This window comes from Triticum aestivum, chromosome 1B, assembly GCF_018294505.1.
Source record: "Triticum aestivum cultivar Chinese Spring chromosome 1B, IWGSC CS RefSeq v2.1, whole genome shotgun sequence".
NCBI lineage: Eukaryota > Viridiplantae > Streptophyta > Magnoliopsida > Poales > Poaceae > Triticum > Triticum aestivum.
The window spans coordinates 594,781,501-594,805,361 of NC_057795.1; the positions used below are offsets into that span (position 1 = coordinate 594,781,501).

At 45.1% G+C, this 23,861-nt stretch overlaps 1 protein-coding gene and 1 long non-coding RNA gene across 2 annotated transcripts; both read left to right on the plus strand.

Annotated features, from left to right (window-relative positions):
- Positions 1-3,457: 3,457 nt before the first annotated feature.
- On the plus strand, positions 3,458-10,325 carry LOC123096526 (putative leucine-rich repeat receptor-like protein kinase At2g19210). The gene is made up of 14 exons (XM_044518275.1): positions 3,458-3,597; positions 3,721-4,279; positions 4,353-4,565; positions 6,823-7,112; positions 7,207-7,345; positions 7,512-7,583; positions 7,687-7,758; positions 7,853-7,933; positions 8,071-8,234; positions 8,335-8,582; positions 8,667-8,793; positions 8,916-8,984; positions 9,094-9,286; positions 9,644-10,325. The coding sequence occupies exons 1-14, from the start codon at positions 3,510-3,512 to the stop codon at positions 10,131-10,133; spliced, it is 2,805 nt and encodes a 934-aa protein (XP_044374210.1). The 5' UTR covers positions 3,458-3,509; the 3' UTR covers positions 10,134-10,325.
- Positions 10,326-19,656: 9,331 nt separating this feature from the next.
- On the plus strand, positions 19,657-21,807 carry LOC123096530 (uncharacterized). The gene is made up of 3 exons (XR_006446651.1): positions 19,657-20,485; positions 20,583-20,717; positions 20,867-21,807. It is a non-coding gene; the product is annotated as an uncharacterized lncRNA (long non-coding RNA).
- The last annotated feature ends 2,054 nt before the right edge of the window (positions 21,808-23,861 follow it).

A 23,861-nucleotide genomic window follows, 5' to 3' on the forward strand; every position in this document is an offset into this window, starting at 1 on the left:
TGGACCTTTTTATGATGGCGTCTATACGGCTGGAGCGTACGGCCAGGGAGGTTTTCTACCCACATGGATGGCGGTGTGATTTACGGATAGGATCTACCATTTCTTAGGATGGACACGTTTTATTGCTTGGCATTGTATCGAATTATTTTATTTTTAGGGTGCTCTGGACTTTTTGGCTGTGTGCATCTAGCTATGCAGAGGCCGGGTTTTCTTTCAATACGAATGTATCACCTCGATATATCTATTCAATGAAAAGTCCTTTATCGAAAAATTAGCATCCCTACCAACGTAAGTAACCGAAGCATCTCTCTCCTCTAATTCCATCAAGATAGGCGTTGCAATTGAACGAGAATTGTGGCGGGATTTCCATTGATTGACTAACTCCGAGCAGTGAATCTCTATTATCACATGTGAGGAGCCACGAAGTTGAGCAAAAATCACCCCTTCGCAAAGAGCAAGAAGTTCAGCAATAAAAGGGTTAGTAACACCTTCCAAAGGTCTGCTCCTGGCCCCAAGGAGCGACAAGTGTGATCTGCCCACACCTCCCGCTCCCCCCTTCAAGTCCTCAACATTGACCGCCCCATCAGTGTTGATTGTTATCCATCCCACTTCAGGTGGCCTCCAACATTGGCCGGTGGTCAATTTTTTGCGCGAAATGGAATATCCAGAATCACCAATGTCTCGTGAACATGCTTGAGAGCTTGTACCGGATCATAACCATCATGATCATGTGTCCAGCGGTTTCGTGATGTCCAAATGCTATGCATTATAGACTTATAGTGATCTCCTTGCATCTCTCATCTTGAGTAAGTATACCATCTAGAAAAATATCACGTGCCCATGTGTCAGGGTGCAACTGAGGTAGACGTAGCAGAATTCTGTCCCTAGCAGCCACCCAAAATTTCTTAGCATGCGTACAGTTTATGGTCGTATGTAACATATCCTCGTCCATTGCCTTGCAGATCTCGCACAAATCAAGTGTCTTGATATGACGATACCACAAGTTAACCGAGTCCGGAAGGATTCCACGGAGAACCCTCCTCCAAATCGCTCGAACCTTAGGAATAACATTAATTAAGTCTCCACAAGGCAGTCCAGAACTGTTTATTTGCCGATGAAGCTTCTGTAATCGTCCCTTCCTCTAAGGAGATACACTCGTTGCGAGCCACTAGAGACTGATACGCTATTTGACAGAGTAGACGTCCAATTTCTCCAATGCCCAAGCCAAAGAATCTTCACCACCGGCTGGATTTAATGGAATATTTAAGATAGCCTCCACATCCTGTTGCAAGAAATTCGCCTTGATAATATCGGCGTTCCAATTACCAGTATAATCATCTAAGGTCTAAAACTCTAGGGAGTGGGATAGAGCCGAGTTGCCCCATTGATTTCAGAGTTGGCGTGTTTGGAATCCACTGACCAGTCCATGTCTCTATACTGGTGCCATCACCCACCCAGCGTACGAGTCCAACATCAAGGGCCTCCCGCCCTACAATGATAGCCTTCCAAGTCGCTGATGAACGAGCCGGGGCTGTTGCACTGAGGAAGTCAGAGTTGGGATAGTATCTGTCCTTCAACACACTCACGCACAACAAATCCGGTTTTGTAAGAAGGCGCCAGCCATGTTTCCCGAGCATCGCAAGATTGAAGAGATTCATATCTCAGAAACCCATGCCCCCCCCCCCCCCCCCACCTTTGGTGCCGCAAGCTTGTCCCAAGAAAGCCAATGTAGTGTTCGTTTGTCAATTGAGCTCCCCCACCAATATTTTGCCATATAGGACGTGACAGTCGTGCACACCTTTTTTGTGAGAAGAAAACAACTCATACTCAAAGTTGGGATGGCTTGGATCATTGTTTTGAGGAGGACTTCCCTTACAGCACAAGCCATGTTCCGTTCAAACCAGCCTTGCATTTTACTCAGACACCGACCAACAATATGATCAAATGTCCCGCTGGTAATCCTTGCAATGGCTATCGGCAGCCCCAAGTAGCGTTCAGAGAACGCTTCCACGGTGATCCCAAGAGACTGTTTGCTTGCTAGTTGCCACCTTCGTGCTGCGCTCCCAGGACCAACGGGAACATTCTAGTATGTACACTGCCACCAAGGATCACACGCACGCATGTTACGTACCCAGTAGACTCTTCGTGTGATCTTCAACTAGTGGGCGATGATCCTGTCTAGTCGTGGCACAGGAAACGGTGCAATGTCACCGCATGTCCAAAGCAGTAGTTTCCTCGAGCATTATATGCTCCAAGCTAGTTGACGCGACTTGCTCTAAAACACTGAGTCTAACGTGCATGGGCACGATCGAGGAGGACGCAGAAATCATTCTCTTCTCTCTCACAATAGACTAACGTGCTTGGCCGCAGCACGTGTCTATAAATGACATGGCAAGATCATATAGCAAGCAGCTGGCTATACTATTAACCATGCTCTTAAGGGTATATTCAGAATTGCTTCAACATCAAGATGAAGAAAATTTTGGTGGACAAGATCAACCTTCCAATTCCCCGTATATTCATCAATCAACTCCGATACAGTCCCTAGGGGCGCAACCCCTTGTCTATTGATCGGTTTCAGAGTGGCTATGTTGGGGATCCAGGGATCGTTCCATATGGAAATAGAAGTACAATTGCCACTTTCTTGCTGCGCCGCGCATAATGGTACACGTACAAAAGAATACAAGTTTTTACGTAAAGGTGGGTTTGGATTGGAGATTAGGGAGGGGCCCACCCCCATGAAAATCCGGGGGGGGGGGGGAGGGGCCCACCCCCATGAAAATCGGGGGGAGGGGGAGGAGGTTAGTTAGTTTGAAAAGATCCTACTTAGCGTGTAAAAGTATGTAAACCTATGTATGTTTAGCATTATTGGCAGCGCCCCCAAAAGCCCAACAGGAACATTCTACGTACACTGCCACCGGGGATCACATGCACGCATGTTACGTACCCAGTAGACTCTTCGTGTGATCTTCAACTAGTTGGCGATGATCTTGTCCAGTCACCGCATGCATTTCCAGAGCAGTAGTTTCCTCGAGCATTATATGATGATCAAAGCCAGTTGACGCGACTTGCTCTAAAACAGTGAGACTAACGTGCATGGGCACGATCGAGGAGGACGGAGAAATCATTATCTTTTCTCTCACGCTGAGACTAACGTGCTCGGCCGCAGCAATTCGCCGATCAAATCAGTAATCATAGAGGTTAAACAAGCTGTCTGCCCGAGAATCGGGCAGGAAACAGTCAAAAGTCCACGAATTTCAGTTAAGCTCGATCTGGGCACACCTGGCCATGAGCGCACCTTGTACCCAGCAAGGTGGTTGACTGACTCGCATCGCATGCAGGTCAACCCACCGCGTCCCCATGTGTTCTTCCCCAACTGGGTAGGCGTGCTGTACTACACATACAGTACTACTTAAGTGTGCATATATGGCAAAATCTTCTCTTAGACGTAGTACATACAAATATTGTGTTCTAGTGTGTAGGTGCTGGCACCTGCGAGAGCAAGAGAAATGGCGGCCCGGTGGCTGTTGTTGCTTCTTCTTGGCCTCGTCGGTGGCGGAAGTGTTTTTAATGTCCATGGCCAAGTCGATAACTTAGGTGAGTCCCATACAATCGTAGTAGTACATATGCTTTGCATTGCATGGCATTATGTGCATCGAAATTGCTTCATAAAATCCGGCAGTCTCTGCAACTGCATTAATTGCCTGCGTGTACATACAGGTTTCATAAGCATCGACTGCGGCCTGCCGGAGAGTGCCGCCGGCTACATCGACAACGCCACCAAGATCTCGTACGCATCGGACGCTGTCTTCACCGACGCCGGCACTAACCACAACCTGTCGGCCGAGTACATGTCGGCACCCATGGGCAAGAGCTGGTACACAGTGCGGAGCTTCACCTCTGCCGCCGGCGAGCGCAACTGCTACACGCTTGGCTCCCTCGTAGTAGGGCTCAAGTACCTCATCCGCGCCAAGTTCAAGTACGGAAACTATGACGGGCTCAACAGGCCGCCTATCTTCGACCTCCACGTCGGCATCAACTATTGGCAGACCGTCAACATATCGGACGCCGACACGCCAGAGATCTACGAGATTATCACCGTTGTCCCCGACGACTATGTGCAGGTGTGCCTGGTGAACACCGGCGCAGGGACGCCCTTTATATCCAGCCTGGATCTGAGGCCGCTCAAGAACAAGCTGTACCCGCAAGCAGACGGGTCACAGGGACTGGTTCTTGTCGCCAGGGCCAACTTTGGCGCAGGCGATACTACACTCGTCAGGTAACCATGCATTCAGGCAAAGAATTCATCGATAATTGAGCTAGAGCCATTATTAATGTGCCGATTGATCTAGGTACCCTGATGATCCGCACGACCGTATATGGATGCCGTACAACAAGCCCAAGTGGTCGGTGATCTCAACGACCAGAAATGTGCAGAACGTCGACAAGGACTTGTTCGAGGCGCCGTCCGCCCTGATGCAGACTGCCATCACGCCCATCAACTCCTCTAGCCCCATCGACTTCACATGGGATGCCCAATCCACCACCAACGATCCAGTGCCTGGGTATGTAGTACTTGTTCCGAATCAATTCAAGTTACTAGATACTCATGTCATTAGTCAAACTTCTTTGAGTTTCACCCAGTCTATTGAAAAATATATCAATATTTACAAACATCAAATTAAATTATTACATTCTTTATGAAATTAGTTTCATATTATATACTTAATGTCATATTATACATTGGTATTTACAAACATCAAATAAAATTATTACATTATTTACTAAATGAGTTTCTATTATATACTTAATGTCATATTATATATATATTAATATTTACAAACATCAAATGAAATTCGTTAGATCCTTTATAAAATTAGCGGATTTTGTATACACTCACTCAAACTTAGCACAAATGTTTAACTTAGGACAATATTATAACTTTAATTAATTTGAAACGGAGCATGTAGCTACCTAGTTGCTCATTGGACACCCAGTCGCCTTCCCCACGCATATATATTATCTTACCTGAACCTCACAGATGGAATCTAAATGCTCTTGATTATCAAAATAGAAGTTTATTGCAAAATATAAACATGAAGAAACAAAGATAACATTAGCGCACTGAAAGCCAATTTTAGACGAAAAATATATTTTGTAGCTTATACTGCCTATCTGATTTACAATATGTTTTCATCAATTGGATTTATATTGACGAGACTTTCGATACTTAGTCAATTTGGATATGTATTTTTGGATTTGGACCGCACCACTGTTCCTTAGAGGATTGCCGCCAAATAGCTATGTGCAATTAAGGGAGCACACAACCTCGAATATAAGGTTGGTTGTAATGGGGAGTATCATATACTAGTATCATACATCCTTAATGCATAATATCGTATATTAGTATCACGTAGTACTTTACTTATTGCCATGCATGACACATATTAACATAGCATTTATTATGATACGGTATCATGACATGTTACTCAACGCTCTCTTTCTTCATTTAATTATGTGACGTCTCATCAAAATTATCTAGTTGGTATGCATGATACTAGCTATGATACTACCACTACGACCAGCCTAAAGCATATGGGCGAGCAATGGGTGAATAATCCATGCCCATAATTGTAGCACTTTTGCAATTCATTGGTTAACTGCCTGAATTAATTGAAAATCAGAGTCACGTTTTACTTCTGAGGACATAAAATTGAACACTAATAACTCTAAATTACGTCCTCTGAGGGTTTGCGCTAATTTTTTAAAATAATATATTTTTTTATTAATTTTCAAAAATAATACACCATTTTGATATTTTTTACAAATAATATAGCACCATCTTCCTGGAGGACGACTGGACCTAATCGTCTTTCTGGAGGACGATTAATGTCCTGTCGGCTCATAGCTGGCCGACTGCCCTCCAGTCATCCTCCAGGAAGACGATTAGCTCCACCACCAGGAAGATGATTAGTTTCAGTCGTCCACCAGGAAGATGATTAGTTCTAGTCATCCTCCATGTAGATGATTAGTTCCTGGCCTGGACTTTTTCATAACCGTGTTCCCGGGAACCCTTTGCCGTCATCTTCTCTCCCGCCAAACTTGCCTTTCCCGCCCAACCTGCCTTTTCTGCCATCTTCTTTCCCGCGAACCCCTGTTGTTCCCGCCATCGTCTTTCCCGCCAACCATTATGTTCCCGCCAACTTCTTTCCCACCACCCCTTCTGTTCCCACCATATTTCTCTTCTCGACTTATAAAACCCCCCTCCCATACGGAAAGGGTTGGTAAGATGTCTCATCCTCATTATCCTTTCGATCGTAGTTTCCATCCAAGTATGTCGCAATGTCTTCTGATGTTAGCCAACAATTTCGAGATAGACCAAAGTCCAGGCCAGGAACTAATCATCTTCCTGGTGGACGACTGGAAGTAATAATCTTCCTGGTGGACGATTGGAACTAATTATCTTCCTGGTGGACGACTGGAACTAATCATCTTCCAGGAGGACGATTGGAGGCCCACCTTCAAACTGCCACTAATCGTCCTCCAGGAAGACGATTAGGTCCAGTCGTCCTCCAGGAAGATGATGCCGTATTATTTGTGAAAAATATCAAAACGGTGTATTATTTTTGAAAATTAATTAAAAAATGTATTATTTAAAAAAATTAGCAGGGTTTGCTACGTTACGAAATGTTTGTGGAATTTTATTTTATAGTTTATACACAGGGTTGTGACTTAGAGATGAAGATAGCTAGATGGTACCCAAAGAGTTAGAAATAAAACTCACTAATATGACTTTGATTTCTTTTAAACCCGGCGATGTAGGTACGTCTGCATTCTCTACATTGCAGAGCTACAGCACCTTCCCAACAACGTCACCCGCCAGTTCTACGTCACTCTCAACGGCAAGCTCTGGTACGCGGAAACGCACGGTGCCTACACGCCGCAGTACCTCTACACCAACGCCATCTACAACCCCAAACCTGACTATGCCTCCCACCAATACAACATCTCACTAGACGCCACCGATAATTCGACTCTTCCACCGATCATCAATGCGGCCGAAATCTACTCTGTCATCTCCACAACCCGCATAGCCACGAGGGCTCAGGAAAGTAAGCAGTTATGTTTAGATGCATTTCGACTGTTCAGCCGATTTATGCATGTAGGTATTTGAGTCTGATGTCTTACTAATGATGAATGACACAGTTCCTGCCATATCGACGATCAGAGACAAGTACCAAGTGAAGAAGAACTGGATGGGTGATCCATGCATGCCCAATAATTTCGCTTGGAAAGGATTGCGCTGTAGCTATGCTGTTTCTAGCCCACCAATCATCATAGGCCTGTGAGTTATTTTCCTGTGATATTTTTTTTCTCGGTTGAAACTGTGTACTCCTTCCGATTCATATTAATTGTCCCTTTCAAAGGGAGTATTATTATTTGTTAGTACCAGCAAGCCAGTGTTGGAATTATCTGAGCCACTAATGTATGATATATTAAACACGATGCAGGAATTTATCTTCGAGTGGTCTGAGTGGCAACATCTCATCTTCATTTGCTAGTCTAAAAGGTTTACAATACTTGTAAGTAGGATATTGTTAACCAAATATTTCACACTGTATCCTATTTTTTTAGGAGTAAGAGTAAAGTAGTGAGTTATTTGTCCGTGACCTTGCTATTTGACAGAGATTTGTCAGGCAACAATCTGACGGGCTCCATTCCAGACGCTCTTTCCCAATTGTCCTCACTCAAACTTCTGTAAGTAATTTGGGATGTAGATCAAAATGCTTTTCAAATTCATCCAATACACACATTACTTAATTTGATATTCAAAACTATTGTCTTCTTTCAGAGATTTGACAGGTAATCAGCTCAGTGGATCAATTCCTTCTGGACTTCTTAGAAGAACCCAAGATGAGTCCTTAACACTTAGGTTGGTACCTGGTACATTCTAGTAGAAGAATTTTCCAATGAGGTTCCTCAGATCGCATGTCATCTTTTTCTTCAAACAGCACCATATATATTATTTGATTCACACTACCATTTACTCATCTTCTCTCCTATTGCCAGATATGGTAATAATACAAATCTCTGCAGTAACGGAAACTCCTGTCAGCCTCCCAAAAAGACGAGCAGCTCTATGGTTGCTGTCTATGTTGCAATTCCTATATTTCTGGTACTTATGGTTGTGCTTCTCGCCGTACTACTCCTTTGCATGCGAAGGAGAAAGCAAGGTGAGAGGTCACTCCAAAACACATAACTTTGGACACATGAATGCAAGTTTAGGGGTTAATTAACACCATTTGTTTGTTCGGTCTTTTAACTTTGATGAAGGAACAACAACCAATAGTGTAAGGCCGCAAAACGAGGCAATTAACAACAATGGACACACCTCACTGCGACTCGAGAATCGCAGATTCACGTACAATGAATTGGAGGCCATCACGAACGGCTTCCAGCGAGTGGTCGGCCGAGGAGGGTTTGGGAAAGTCTATGATGGTTTCTTGGAGGATGGCACCCAAGTGGCTGTCAAATTGCGGTCAGAATCATCCAACCAAGGTGTACAAGAATTTTTGGCAGAGGTGAGAACTAAGAGATCTAGCAAAGTAAGTGTAACTAATACCGCTAGATTCAGTTTTGTAATGCATATATTTTTTGGGGTTCAGGCTCAGACCTTGGCTAAGATTCATCACAAGAATCTTGTGTCCCTGTTTGGGTACTGCAAGGAGAGGGAGTACATGGCTCTTGTATATGAGTACATGTCTGAAGGAGCCCTAGACGAACATCTTAGAGGTATGCAAATCACTCAAATAATTCATACTTAGCCTTCGGCAACATAAATGTGAGTTGTCAAAGTGAGAACATGTAGCAAAATTCTAGTACATGTGATTCACCCCACAATTCTTGCATCACAGGGAGAGAAAACAGCAGAAGAACTTTAACCTGGAGACAAAGACTTCTTATCGCCATGGAATCAGCACAAGGCAAGGTTTAAATTGAGTTTTTCTACATGTAGTGAACTTATTAAGTATATGTATAGAAGTACACATTTCAAATGTGGTGGGGTTGAGAGCACGTGATGTGGATGTGCAGGGCTTGAGTATTTGCACAAGGGGTGCAATCCGCCCCTCATTCACAGGGACGTGAAGACATCCAACATTCTGCTGAATGCAAAGTTGGAGGCCAAAATCGCTGATTTTGGCCTGCTCAAGGCTTTCAATAACGACTGTGATACCCACGTGTCCACGGCTAGGGTGATTGGGACACCCGGTTACCTTGATCCTGAGTAAGTGAATCGTTCTAAATTGTTGTTGATAATGCTCTCAAAATAATCTTGCATGTTATTAATATCTGAAGTAATATGCATGCTTTGGTTGTCTCAAAAGTAGATGACTCACCTATATGCTCAGAAGTGTGCTAGGCTATTCCTCCTGGGGTGATCAAATTCATAACATGGTCCCTTAAGTTTGACAACTAACCTACAAATGAATGATTGAAGCCTAAGAAAAAACATTTGATTTATGCGAGAATCAGAATTTTTTTCCCGTGAATTCACTTGAATCTAATTAAGATGTCTCAACCAAACCCATGTTGCATGGTTGTTCTTGAAATTGGACCCACTAATGAATTTCATACTTATCAGGTACAACGCTACGTTTCAGTTGACCAACAAGAGTGACGTGTTCAGCTTCGGTGTAGTGCTACTTGAGATAGTCACGGGGAAACCACCCCTCCTGAACAATCCAGAGTCAATGAGCATCATCCACTGGACACGTCAGCGCCTTGCCCGTGGCAATATTGAGGATGTAGTGGACACACGCATGCACGACGACCATGATGTCAACGGCGTATGGAAAGTCGCTGACACTGCACTCAAGTGCACTGCCCAGGCGGCGGAGCAGCGACCCTCAATGACCGAGGTGGTGGCGTTGTTGCATGAGTGCCTTGAGCTTGAGGCTGCGCATAACCACATGAATGCAGGGTTCTACACAGCTGGTAGTGGTGGTAACGCGGATGGCTACAGTGGATACGACACTGGCATGTCGACTGATGTGAGTCAAAGCAGCTCTGCATTTGAGATGGAATATTTGGGCAGAGTACCAACAATGTCTACAGGTCCAGCGGTGAGGTGAGAAGAGGACTAGGATGATGAATGGCCGCCACCTCCCATCCATAAGTTTTTTATCGTTTTCTCTCAAGGGAATTCAAGTCTTTTCGATGATTTTTATTATATATTATAGATGTAACATGCAAAAATTTCACACATGTAATGTGTTTTGTTGGATTTTCTACACATCTGAATGAGAACGAGATAACGCTTGATAAGAATGTGATACAAAAGCTCGTTTTCCTTTTTCTTTTTTCAAAAGCATTGTTTAGAATATGATTTTTAACGGTGGTGGTGATTCTCAATGTTTTTTGAGGAAGATGAAGATTCTCTACTTGCTAGTTTGTATGATATCATTCACAACTATACAGGAAAACTTTATTTTTGCGGCTTTAACTTTTGCCCACTTTGCTTATGCCATTGTAGAATTTGACATCTCACTTTTGCCTCTCTTACCTTTTGATAATATATCACAAATATCATTCCCACTGCTGGAATTAGGATCTTTGCCGTCAGCCAGCTCTTTGCCGTCTGCTAGTTGATGGCAAAGAAATTCTTTGTCATCAGCATACAGAAAACTGACGGCAAAGATCATGTTTGCCGTCAGCCAGCTCTTTGCCGTCTGCTAGCGAACGACATATAAGCTTTGCCGTCTGCTAGCAGACGGCAAAGAGGGAGGGTGGCCCACTAGTGAGAACCACCTAACGACCACTTTTTTTGCTAGCAAGCGGCAAAGAAAGTGGCCAAACTAACGTCCGTTAGCTAGGCTCTTTGTCGTCTGCTAGCAAACGGCAAAGAGCTGTGCCCTAACTAAAAAGCGGCCAGCGCCCGGGGCCCACCCCTCTCTATGTGCCCTCTCTCTCTCCTCCCCGTGCTCGAGCTGCCGCCGCCCCACGCCACCCCTGTCGCCGGCCGCACCGCCCGGCCGCACCGCCCCGCCCCCGTGCCCGAGCCGCCGCCGCCCCGCGCCACCCCTGTCGCCGGCCGCCCCGCCCCTCGTCGTGATGAGTTCTTTTGTTTTTTTTATGTTTTTTTAGATTTAGTTTATGTTTGTTTAGTTTACGTTAGTTTAGTTTAGGTTAGGTTAGGCTAGTTTAGGTTAATTTAGTTTATTTTGGGTTACGTTTAGTTTATAGTTTAGTTTAGGGTTTTTTTCTTCTATTTTTTAAACAAGAAAGATGAATAAAAAGAAGTAAAAGAAGAAGAGGAAGAAGAAGAAGAAGAAGAAGAAGAAGAAGAAGAAGAAGAAGAAGAAGAAGAAGAAGAAGAAGAAGAAGAAGAGGAAGAAGATAAAAAAAGAACAATAAGTAGTAGAAGAAGAAGATGATGATGATGAAAAAAATAAGTAGAAGTAGAAGATGAAAAAAGAAGTATGAAAAGTAGAAAAAGAGGGTCGCCGATGGTCGAGGGTCGCCGAGGGGTCGAGGGTCGCCGGTCGTGGATCGCCGGTCACCGAGGGGATATATGGTGGAGCCAGTGGGTCCCGCCGGTCCCGACGTCGTCGCCCATACCAGAGGGCGCCCGGGGACGAGCGGATTAGGGGGTTCCTCGACGTCGATGGAACCCTAAATAGCAAGTATCGTCGATGCGAGATACATGTGGCCGTCGGTGTCAAACACTACATCCATGTCCCACAAGTGACGTCGGCGTCCGGCATCCCGCAACAACAATTCTCAAGGTCGATGGCGGTCGAACACCTATGCAAATTTGTCTTGCAGCCTCTGCGATGACAATTAAAAGTCAAGTGTTGAAAGCTGAAACACCCAAACTGACTCAAGTCGGTTTTGTTGTTTGAAGTTTCAAAACTTGGCTTTAATCCTCACCGCAGTGGCTGCCAGACAAATTCGTCAAGGTGTTCGACCGTCATTGGTCCCGAAACTATTGTTGCGGGACGCCGGGCGCCGGCGTCACTTGTGGGACGTGGATCTAGTGTTCAACGCCGACCGCCACATGTATCTTGCACTGATGATACTTGCTATTTAGGGTTCCATCGAAGCCGAGGAACCCCCTAACCCGCTCGTCCTATTGTAAATATTTAGTTAGGTTGACGGAAAAAAACAATATTGCTATGTTACTCATCTTTTGATTTAAATGTGCAGTTTTTTCGTCGCTGTGAGGGTCTAGTGTTCGACGAGTTCCGCCCCTGCGTTCGTGGGTGAGCACAAACGACATCTCCTCCCCCCCTTCATTTGCTATGTTCCGGCCTTCGCGTCGATGAAACTTGCTAGTTATCGGTGTCTTCTATCATCAGTATGCGTGACAACTATGCTTCTCCCGCCTGAAAGGGTTACATCTATAAATATGCATGCATTTGCATATTCATAACCTGATTCTTTCGAATTGTTCAACGTTATCCATGGACAACCCGAGTATGTGTAGATTAGGTTCGTTTCCTCATATGCTCTGCTTTGGATCTGATGCAGAATTTCGTCAGTGCCTCCTGTTGTTCTTTGGGTATACAGATCCTCTCTGCTTATTGTCGAGACGTGTATCAGGAGAACAGCGGGCAGGTGCTGCCGAAATTTTGCGTCGTATCCAGAGCAGAGCATGGGAAAACGAACCCAAGCTACACATACTCGGGTGGGATTAGGACATATCTTTACCTATTAGCGTCTAGGTTGCATGGACGTAATAAAAGTGACAAACTCCATTAACTAATGAATATATACATGCTGATATATACCGGTCACACTAGTCAGAAAGACATGACAATTGAATGGTTAACAAAAACGAAGGGGTTTTTGAGAGCCGCATTTGCAAATGGCCGGAGGACAACCTGGCGCCCCTGTGCTGGGTGCAACAATTTGCACAAGAGGACAGATGATGAAATGGGCAAACACCTATAGAAGAGGGGTTTTACGCTAGATTATACAGTGTGGACATTTCATGGCTAGTCTGCCCAATGTGCCAGAGCTGAGGTGCTTTGTCGTCGCACCGACGAGCATGGTACCGGGATGAAAGACATGGTGCAAGACTTTGATGATGCTCGGGACTCGGACGATGAGATAGAGGAATCTGCAAAGGGCTTCAATGAAATATTGGAGTCTTCAAAACATCCTCTCCACGAGCACACTGAGCTTTGTCAGTTGGATGTCATCTCATAAATAATGGCTCTGAAGGCTCAATTCAACTTGGGCAGAGAATGCTACGACGCGATGATGACAGTATTTGGACGTTTTCTACCAAAAGGCCATGTACTACCTATAAACTTGTACTAGTCACACAAAATACTCCGTGCTCTTAAGATGCCCTATGAGAAGATACATGCCTGTGAGAAAGGATGTGCCTTATTTAGGCTTCAGTATGCGGACTTGAACTATTGTCCCACTTGCAAGTCATCCAGGTATGTTGTTGTAGACATCGGTATAGGTGAGAAGACGCAAACCAAAATCCCCGTTAAGTTCTTCAGTATATGCCAATCGTACCAAGACTTCAACATCTTTTCATAGTCGAAGAGACGACCAGACAGATGACATGGCACAAAAGGGCAAAAGAACCCAACTAGATGCAGATGGGAAGCTGATGATGGTGCACACATAGGACGGTGAAGCATGGAAGCGCTTTAATGCATTACATGACAACAAAGAGGCAGATCCGAGGCATCCTCGAGTCGGCATCAGCACGGATGGTTTCAGTGTGTTTTGTCTGACGGCAACCCAATATAGTTGTTGGCCCCTATTTGTCATTCCACTCAACCCCCCCCCCCCCCTGACAGATTATGCAAAGAAAGAACATTTTCATGACATTGATAATTCCCGGGCCCAACTATCCGGAGAAGAATATGAATGTGTACATGCAACCGCTGAAGGACAAATTGCAAGAAGTCTGGGATAATGGGTTTAAGACATATGACGTCTTTAGCAAAAAGAACTTCATAATGCGTGTTTGGTACATGTACTCGATGCATGACTTGCCGACGTATGCGCTATTCATTGGATGGTGTGTGCATGGAAGGTTCCCATGCCCCACATGCAAGGGAGCTCTTCCGTTTCATTGGCTTTAGGCCGGTCGCAAGTTTTCTTGCTTCGACTTGCAGAGACCGTTCCTACATCCTCGCCATAAGTTCAGGAAAGATAAGTAGAACTTCATCAAAAGTAGAGTTGTCAAAAACTCTTCACCACCTCCGTTGATAGGCCAAGAGATCCTGGATCAGTTAAATGCTCTCGAGCCAGATCCAAAGCGTCCAGGGTATTTCAAGGGGTATAATTCGCAACATGCCTGGACTCACAAGACATGCTTGTGGGGTCTGCTTTAAAGACCTCCTTTGCGCACACAACATCGACATTATGCACACTGAGAAGAATATCACCGAGGTACTTTTTGGTATATTGTTCGGCATAGATGGGAAGTCAAAGGATAATCCTAAGGCAAGAGTCGATCATGAGGTGCTAAGCATAGACCGTTACAAAACATGCAACCACCTAAAGGAAAGAAGAACTGGACAAAGCCGAAGGCATGGTTCAATCTTGGAAGGCCAGCTATGAGGGAAATTATCTTGTGGGTGAAAATGCAGTTGATGTTCCCCGATGGGTATGCAGCGAATCTAAAGAGGGGAGCGAGTCTTGAAAAATTGAAGATATTTGGTCTCAAGAGTCATGATTGACACATATGGATTGAGCGGGTAGTGCCGATTATGTTGCGTGGCTTCATCCCTGAGGATGAATGGCTAGTACTGGCAGAGTTAAGCTATTTCTTCTGTGTTCTTTGTGTGAAAGAACTATCGCCTGACCTGGTAGAAGAAATGGAAGAGTTGGCGTCGGAGTTGATCTGCAAGTTAGAGAAGATATTTCCGCCGGGCTTCTTTAACCCAATGCGACACTTGATTTTGCATCTACAAGATTGGGGGCCCCATGCAAAATCGTTGGTGCTACGCAACTAAGAGATGCAGAAGACGCTTCGAGTAAAGTGTAAAAATTAATGTAGAATTGAAGCATCGATGGTTGAGGCATTCATTACTGAGGAGGCGACAAACTTCGTGACAGCACACTACTAAGTCAAAAATCGTCATTTGCATAATCAGAAGCCTCGGTACAATGCTGGCGACCCTAAAAAGGGCGGATCCATCCTCAGCCTATTCAAAGGGGATCTCGCACAAGCCGGTGCTTCTAATTCCTTAACGTTGGATGTCGAAGAATGGTGGACCATATCATTGTATATCTTCAACAACATAACAGAAGTGTGGCCGTACACCTAGTAAGTTCTCGGTACATTGTTTCGCAACTTCTAATTCCTTTCAACTGCTATTATTCCCGGATAAATTTGATACAGTCGATACGTCATCAAATTCTCGTATGGAGTGGCGATCCAAAAGGATTCCGTCGAAGAGTATGAGCTTCTGGCAAAGCATGGAGGCGGCTATCCCGGTTTCATCTCTTGGTTCAAACAAATGGTAATTTCCATTAGACTATTTAATTTCTTCGTCTAATTTGTGGCTAATGCAACAATCCCTTTCGTATTAAACTTGTAGGCTAATTCAGAGTTTATGGACACCAAACTGAGACAAGTCACTAATGGTTTTGACTTTAAGGTCCGCTCATTTGACAAATACGACATCAACGGGTATCACTTTCATACCTATGGCAAAGAGCTATCTATGGCCGATCGAAAGTCTTCAAATTGTTGTGTCTCTGCTATCGGCGAAGGAGATATCGGGTATTATGGAAGAGTTGAAGCAATTTATGAAATTCAATTCTATGGTGCAAACCCACCAAACGTCATAGTCTTCAAATGTTATTGGTTCCAGCCGAAGGAGACTAGAAGGACTCATGAACATACAGAGCTAGTGGAAATCAAACAAAGCACCCATTTGGATGTTCCCAGTATCTATATTATGGCTCAACAGGCAACCCAAGTTTTCTATCTACCATGGGCCTCTCAAAGTGATCCAAATCTCAATGGTTGGGATGTCGTTTATTAAGTGCAGCCACGTGTTAGACCACCTCCCCCCAATGAAGAGGATTATGAACCTCACATTAATCCAGACACATATGAAGGAGAATTCTTCCAAGAAAGACGTCTTTCCAGAAAACATTTCAAGAAACGCTCTACTTCACCCCAGAACATTGAAGTAGATAGCGACAGTGAACCTGACTTCACCCTTCAGCCGAAACAAGAAGAGCCTGAACTAGAAGAGGTTATTGCTGCGGATGACCTGTCAATGCTTGACCGATTACGCAAAGGTGGCCTTCCACATGATGATGCATTTATTAATGATGATGATGAGCACGTCTTACTGATAGTGATGATGATGATGCATTTATTGGTCCCAAAGCATTTATTGAACCCGACAATCCAAATTATTATTAGGTATTCACTTTTTTATGTTGTACTTGATTTATATAGTTACTTGTATGATTGTATGATTTATAATGTTACTTGTATAATTTTCTTACTTTGTATGATTGTTTGTTATACATAGTGCCATGGTCTTGATATCTGTCTCCGTCGGCCCTCGCCCCGTTTATGATTCGGATGTGGTAAATTCTCTTTTATAACTATTTATTGCATTTCACATTTATGACAATTATGGCCATCAAGTTCACATAGAGATATTTTAATCTAGGAGGTATGTGAACCGGAATTTGCAACCGACCCTCTTGTCGAGAAGTTAAATTTAGTTGAAAAATAAAATAAGTATTTGAAAGAAAAATTAAAATAATTGAAGAAGAGAAGATAAAATTGGAGTTGTATATTGCCGATGTCGTCAATAATCACAAGATGAAGATGAATGCAATACGCTTGAAGATGGATGCAATGCGCTTGAAGATTAAGAAGATTAAAAAATATGCCATTGATAATGAGGTTTGGTATCATTATGTCGTTGGATCAATTGTTACCTTAGTTGCGATCTTCATCGTATTTGTTGTGATGAGGGTAAGTTTCCTCTAGTGTTTTGCTTAACAAATGCATACTTAGCTTACTTTCCTTCTAAATGGCATAATTACCTAAGTTAGACAAAAAATGAGCTATACTTAGCTTCTTCAGTTCCTTTATAACATGCTTAGCATACTTAGGTAAAAAATGGCATGATAATCTTTGTTACCTCCAAAATGACATAGACTTAGCTTATTTTCCTCGAAATTGACACAATAACCTTACTAAGCTCCAAAATGACCTATTTACCTAGCTTAGCTCTAAAATGACCTACACTTAGCATTTTTTACCTAGCTTAGCAATAAAATGGCATTTTTACCTACCTTAGTTAGAAGAAGAAGAAGACAAAGAAGAGGAGAGGAGAAAAAGAAAGAGAAGAAAAAAATCTTCTTCTTCTTCTTCTTCTAGCTAGTCTTCTTCTTCTTCTTCTTCTTCTTCTTCTTCTTCTTCTTCTTCTTCTTCTTCTTCTTCTTCTTCTTCTAACTTTCTTCTTTCCCAATTTGCAGGTTTGCTTTAGATGAGGAAGCTTGCATTGATGGAGTCTACTCTTCTCTTTATGCTTCCTTTTTTATTTTGATTTTGTAGGACGAGCAATGTGAAACTTGCTACCTATATATGTATCTATGGATGAAACCATTGTATGCTTGTTGTTGGATATGTTGGCTAGCTATATATATGTTGCATATGGAATTTTGATTTGCTATGTATATGTGTTGGATGTTCATATCCATATGGCAGGGATATGATTTGGTATGTATATGTGTTGGTATGCTTGTTGAAAGTATTTTCATGTGTGTGTGTGTGTGTGTGTGTGTGAAAATTCTGTGAAATTGATTGAATTTAAGAAAAAACAGGGGTTACACAGGCACTTTGCCATCTGTTGGCAGACGGGAAAGAGCTTTGCCATCAGCCAGCAGACGACAAATATGCCACGTGTCAGCTACCTGTACAACCTGTGGGCGATGGGCTGGCCTATATGGTTGCTTTGTCGTCTGCTGGCAGACGACAAAGACCTTTGCATCTTTGCCGTCTGCTGGCAGACGACATAGTAGGACACGTGTCAGCTACTTGGGGCACTTGGGGGCTGGCCTATTTGGGCACTTTGTCGTCTGCTGGCAGATGGCAAAGATGCAAAGGTATTTGCCGTCTGCCAGAGGACGGCAAAACACACCGTTAACCCCTTAACGGACCTAAGCTGGCACGTGTGCCATCCAGGTCCTTTGTCGTCCGCTGGCAGACGGCAAAGGCCTTTGCATCTTTGCTGTCCGCCAGCAGACGGCAAAGAGGCCTTTGTCGTAATCCATTCAACTGGATGTGTTGTCGTCTGCTGGCTGACGGTAAAGGCCTTTGCCGTCCGCCAGGCGTGCCTTTGCCGTCAGCCATGGCAGACGGCAAAGTTCCTGATTCCTGTGGTGTCCCTGGCAAAAGCAATAGTGCTTCATTTCACTTTTGCTATTCTTAGCTTTTGACAATATATCACAATTGTCACTCTAGAAAGTTTGACTTCTAAAGAGATGTGCCCTAGATACTCCTATATAGAAGTACAACTGGATCCACTTCTCCAAGCGCAAATACCATAAAGAGACCTTTTGGTGTCTGGAAGATGAAGTGGCAAATCTTGCTCAAGATGCCAAACTAAAAACACAAAAGATGATTATTACGAGTAATATGACACTACTCAACTACGTCCGCCTCAATGTGAGGGAGGATATTCACTTTCTTCGGTGTGAGAGGAATCCGAATTATGTTCCAACTATTCCAGATAGATGCATGAAGTACATTATCCCCCCCCCCCAATGCATCGGATGCTTCAAAACCGGCGGAAAGTGCCCCTACATGGATTTGTTTAGGCATGAACTAGCTACCGCCATTGCCCTTAGTTGGTGTTAGATGTTTGATCATTTTGATTTGCAAACTTATATGCAAATGAAGCTTTTGTTGTATGACACATGAAAAAACTAGTTTTTCTTCTAATTTATAACTTGTGTTAACTAAGAGAATTTGTGATCTTTTTCTAAAACAAATGCTGCATATTTCGCGATCCATGTACCATAGGAAAGCTCTCCGTACAGTAAAAATCGCTGCGATGGAAAGAAAGAAATTGTGCATGCTTTGAACCCAAACTAACACCACTTCCTGCAGCCCAGCCCATTATTGTGCTCCATTTCGACATCTTTAGAGCCAGGAGCCGAAGTGGGCTGCCTCTAGCCAACCCAAAGGGGCGACGAACAGGCGCTGGAGAGAAGCCAGAATTGCGTGAAGTCTGCTCAGTGTCACTCCTCGGGACATCTGTTGTGTGCCCTAGACTATATCTGGCCATGGGCCGAGCCGGGTCGGGCTTGGGTCGGACCTAAAAAAGCCTAGGACAGAAAAATGAGGCCCAGGCCCTCCCAGACCCTATCACTGGGCCTACTTTTCAAGCCCAAGCCCGACACATCTGGTAAAAAGCCCTAAAACGCCCTTAGGGCTTAGGGCCGTGGGTCGGGCCTCTTCCTTAAAATGCCAATATGACAAGCCCAAACCCGTCCAGGCCCTACTGGTGGGCTCAAAACTCAAGCCCAAGCCCAGCCCATGGGCAAGCCCATCAGGCCTAGGCTCTGGATTTTAGGGCCGGGTCTGGGTGGGCCGACAAGGCCGGCCCTGAGATGGCCAGGACTACCCTAGACCATGGCGGCGGCGGCGGCGGTCACGCTTCCTGTAGCCAAGAGGGCGCCGGATCTGCCGGAAGTCGATCTGATTAGCTCTCTCCCCGGTGAGATCCTCAGCATAATCATATCCCTCCTCCCCATTGACTCCGCCGTGTGCACCACATCCCTCTCCCTCCGCTGGCGCCCCCTATGGCGCTTCTCCCCGCTCAACCTCGACATTTCCCACATCGACGGGGCCGGCCGCGCCCGCGCCGCCGCCGTGTCCAAGATCCTCTACGACCACCCTGGCCCCGCGCGCCGCTTCCTGACCGCCTGCCTCCAGATCACCGACCCCGACGGCTGGCTCGGCTCCCCCGCTCTCTGAGATCTCCAGGAGATCGACCTCTGGCTCCCTCGATACGAAATTCCGATGCCTCTGTCCGTTCTCCGCTTCGCGACGACCCTGCGCGTGGCTAGCTTCGGCAACTGCAGGTTCTTTGAGTAGGACGCCCCACCGTCGTTTAACTTCCCTTGCCTTGAGAAGCTTACCATGAGATTTATCTTCGTACTGGAAGACACCCTCCATGGCTTGCTCGATGGCTGCCCTGTCCTCGAGAGCTTGCTGCTGGACAGGTGCTACGGCTTCTACTACCTGGTCATCAATTCACCAACTCTTAAGAGAATCGGCACAAAGGACGGTCTGCATGACTGTCAACTAGTCATAGAAAATGCCCCCAGACTAGAAAAAATTGATCAGAACTGATCTTCATCCAGAGTCAACCATCTGCCTAATCAAGGCACCGAAACTTGAGATCTTTGGCTTCATGACAGACGAGACGACTTTACTAAACTCAAGCTTGGGTCTGCAATTTCTGAGGTAGCGGTGGCCATCTAATCTAAGATTCAGTATTACGCGTCATATTAGTAGGCTTCTTTCTGATCCTGTTGTATGTTTATGCCTTCTCTGTTATTAGGGATTGGTTGCTGGCAACTTGAAAGCTCTGATGCGCAGCGTCAAGGTTTTGCATCTCACGTCTAGTGGCCCTAATCTTGATGCCGCTATAGTCTTCCTCAAAAAAATTCCTTGCTTGGAGAAGCTCTACATCACGGTGACTCTCTTCTTTCTTCGATAGTTTTTGGTGTTAAAAATAGCTTCACGTCCATTTCATACATTTTTCCAGTGAGTAAATCCTTGTTTTAATTGTCAGGTGGGGGTCAGTTTTTCTATTGTGTAATTGTCTTTATTAATTTGTTTCAGTCATGTCCTGGAAATGATATGGAGAAAGTGCATCATCTTCAACCACAAGATCCTATTGAACGCCTCGATCATCTCAGAGAAGTAGAGTTGAAGTTTTATATTGGCAGCAGAACGGATGTCAACTTTGCCAAGTTCTTTCTTCTGAATGGTAAAGTGCTCGAGTTAATGAGGTTTGGTGTCAAGGACCAATATACTGAGGAATGGGTAGCTGATCAACACAGCCAGCTACATGTTGATAGCAGGCCTTCTCCAAATGCTCAACTTGAATTTACAGCTGCTGATGTTGGCAACCTTTTGACCATATTCTGTTCTTGACGGATCCCTCCAGTGGCCTTGTGGACATTGTGGACAAGGTTGACTAGATTGTTGTGCCCCGTCAGGTTTTGTGGCAATGTCTCGTCACTGCAAAACTGGAACATGGTACTTTGTGACTTATGTGTAATGCTTTAGAGATTGTCATGCAACTATTTTACTACTTGTCATGTTATTGTGATGTGGCATGTCTTGGCATTCTAAATTGCGAATGATTGCAAGCTAGTTGTTCATTTTGATTCAGCAATTAATGTATGGCTTTCAAATCTTGCATTGTTTGGAGGAAAAAGACTATTTGGTTCTTCCAAAAAATAACTAGCAAGTAAGCTTAATGAAGGACAGTTCTGTCTCATAGTCCTTTTCTGTGAGGAGCATAGCCTATGCTTTCAGTAACAAGGTGAAGGAGTAAAAGTTAACATAGTTTGCCAAAAATGATAGGATGTTTGTTCTTAAAATCCCTATTTGCTCCCTAGTGTTTTGGGATATCAAATTGACTGTTTGAGGGTACTGTAGCAATACTTGGCTCGTGATGCACAAAGGAAAGGCCTCATGGGATGAATGTTGGTTGATATATTTATTAGTCCAGCTTACTTGCAAAGTTAATCTCCTTTTTTTATTTGAAGAAGTATTTGGCACACATATTATTGCCCCCCGCCCCGTTGCAACCCTTAACACAAGTATTTTTCATAATCACCCTAACTAGTATGACTCTAATATTACTACCTCCATATCTCAAAACAATTATCAAGTATCAAGTTGATCATAGAATCAAATTCACTTCCTATGATAGTTTTTTTATACCCAACTTGGATGCTCATCATTCTAGGACCAACTTTATGACAATAGCAAATACTATGCTGTTCTAAAAGACTCTCAAAATAATATAAGTGAAGCATGAGAGACTAGCAATTTCTTCAAAATTAAGACACCACCGTGCTCTAAAACATATAAGTGAAGCACTAGAGCAAAAACTATCAAGCTCAAAAGATATACACTACTGGAATCAGCTACTTTGCCATCTGCCAGCTCTTTGCCGTCAGCTAGCAGACGGCAAAGAAGCTCTTTGCCATCAGCTACCCGAAAGCAGACGGCAAAGAACTGACTGATAGCAAAGAAAGCCTTTGCCATCAGCCTGTTCTTTGCCGTCCGCTAGCTGATGGCAAAGAATCTTTGCCGTCCGCTAGCAGACGGCAAAGAGGGAGGGGGGCCCACTGAGGAGCTGTTTAAAAAATACTTAACGTCCCCCCTCTTTGCCGTCTGCTAGCAGACGGCAAAGAGCAAAAAAGCGGACGGCAAAGAGGGCGGACGGCAAACATTCAACATATCTAACGGCGCGCCCCATCCCGCCCTCTCTCTCTGTTTCTCTCCTGCTCCCACATGCGCGCCGCCGCCCCCAGCACTCGCCGCCGCCCGGTTGCCCCACCGGCCTCCGCCTCGTCGCCCCCTCCGCCCTGCCGTCTCGGCGCCGCCGCGCCCCGGCCCCCCGGCGCCCCAGCCCCCCCGCGCCCCACCGCCCCGGGCCCGGTGCCGCCGCCCCGCCCCCCTCCTCCACCGGCCCCCGCCTCGTCGCCACTGCCGCCCGGTGCCGTCGCCCCCGCCGCCCTGCCGTCTCGGCGCCGCCGCGCCCCGGCCCCCCGACGCCCCCCCCCCGCGCCCCACCGCCCCGGGGCCGGCGCCGCCGCCCCAGGCCGCCCCGCCCCCCTCCTCCACCGGCCACCTCCTCCACCAGCCCAGGTGAGCTCTACCTCCTCTGTTTTTCCTTTTTTTCTGTTTTTTTAGTTTTATGTTTTATGTTTAGTGTAGATTTAGTTTTAGTTTAAGTTTTAGGTTTAGTTTTAGGTTTAGGTTTAGTTTTAGGTTTAGATTTAGTTTTTTCCTTTTTTTCTTTTTTTTTAATTTTAGGTTTATGTTTAGTTTAGATTTAGTTTTAGTTTTAGTTTTAGTTTTAGATTTAGGTTTAGATTTAGGTTTAGTTTTAGGTTTAGTTCAGTTTTAGGAAAGAAAAAGAAGAAGAAGAAAAAAACAGGAGAGGAGGAGAAGAAGAAGAGGAAAAAGGAAAGGAAGAAGAAGAAGAGGAGGAGGAGAAGAAAAAAGAAGAAGAGGAAGAAAAAGAAGAAAAAAGAGGAGAGGAGGAGAAGAAGAAGAGGAAAAAGGAAAGGAAGAAGAAGAAGAGGAGGAGGAGAAGAAAAAAGAAGAAGAGGAAGAAGAAGAAGAAGAAAAAAGAGGAGAGGAGGAGAAGAATAAGAGGAAAAAGGAAAGGAGGAGGAAGAAGAAGAAGACGAAGAAGAAGAAGAAGAAGAAGAAGGAAAAAAAGGAAGAAAAGGAAGAAGAGGAAGAAGAAGAAAATGAAAAAAGAGGAAAAAAACCCGACCCGACACGGCACCCCGACCCCGACCCGGCACCCCGACACGACACCCCGACCCCGAGACCCCGACCCCGACACCCCGACCCCGACCCCGACACCGACACCCCGACCCCGAGCCTGACCCAACACCCCGACCCTGACACCGACACGGCACCCCGACCCCGACCCGGCACCCCGACCCGACACCCCGACCCCGAGACCCCGACCCCGACCCCGACACCCCGACCCCGACCCCGACACCGACACCCCGACCCCGAGCCTGACCCGACACCCCGACCCCGACACCGACATGGCACCCCGACCCCGACCCGGCACCCC

Coding starts and splice junctions, on each gene's coding strand:
- LOC123096526 (XM_044518275.1), top strand. CDS start 3,510: ATGGCGGCCCGGTGGCTGTTGTTGCTTCTTCTTGGCCTCGTCGGTGGC. Junction 4,280..4,352: donor GGCGATACTACACTCGTCAG/GTAACCATGCAT, acceptor CGATTGATCTAG/GTACCCTGATGATCCGCACG. Junction 7,346..7,511: donor CCACCAATCATCATAGGCCT/GTGAGTTATTTT, acceptor AACACGATGCAG/GAATTTATCTTCGAGTGGTC.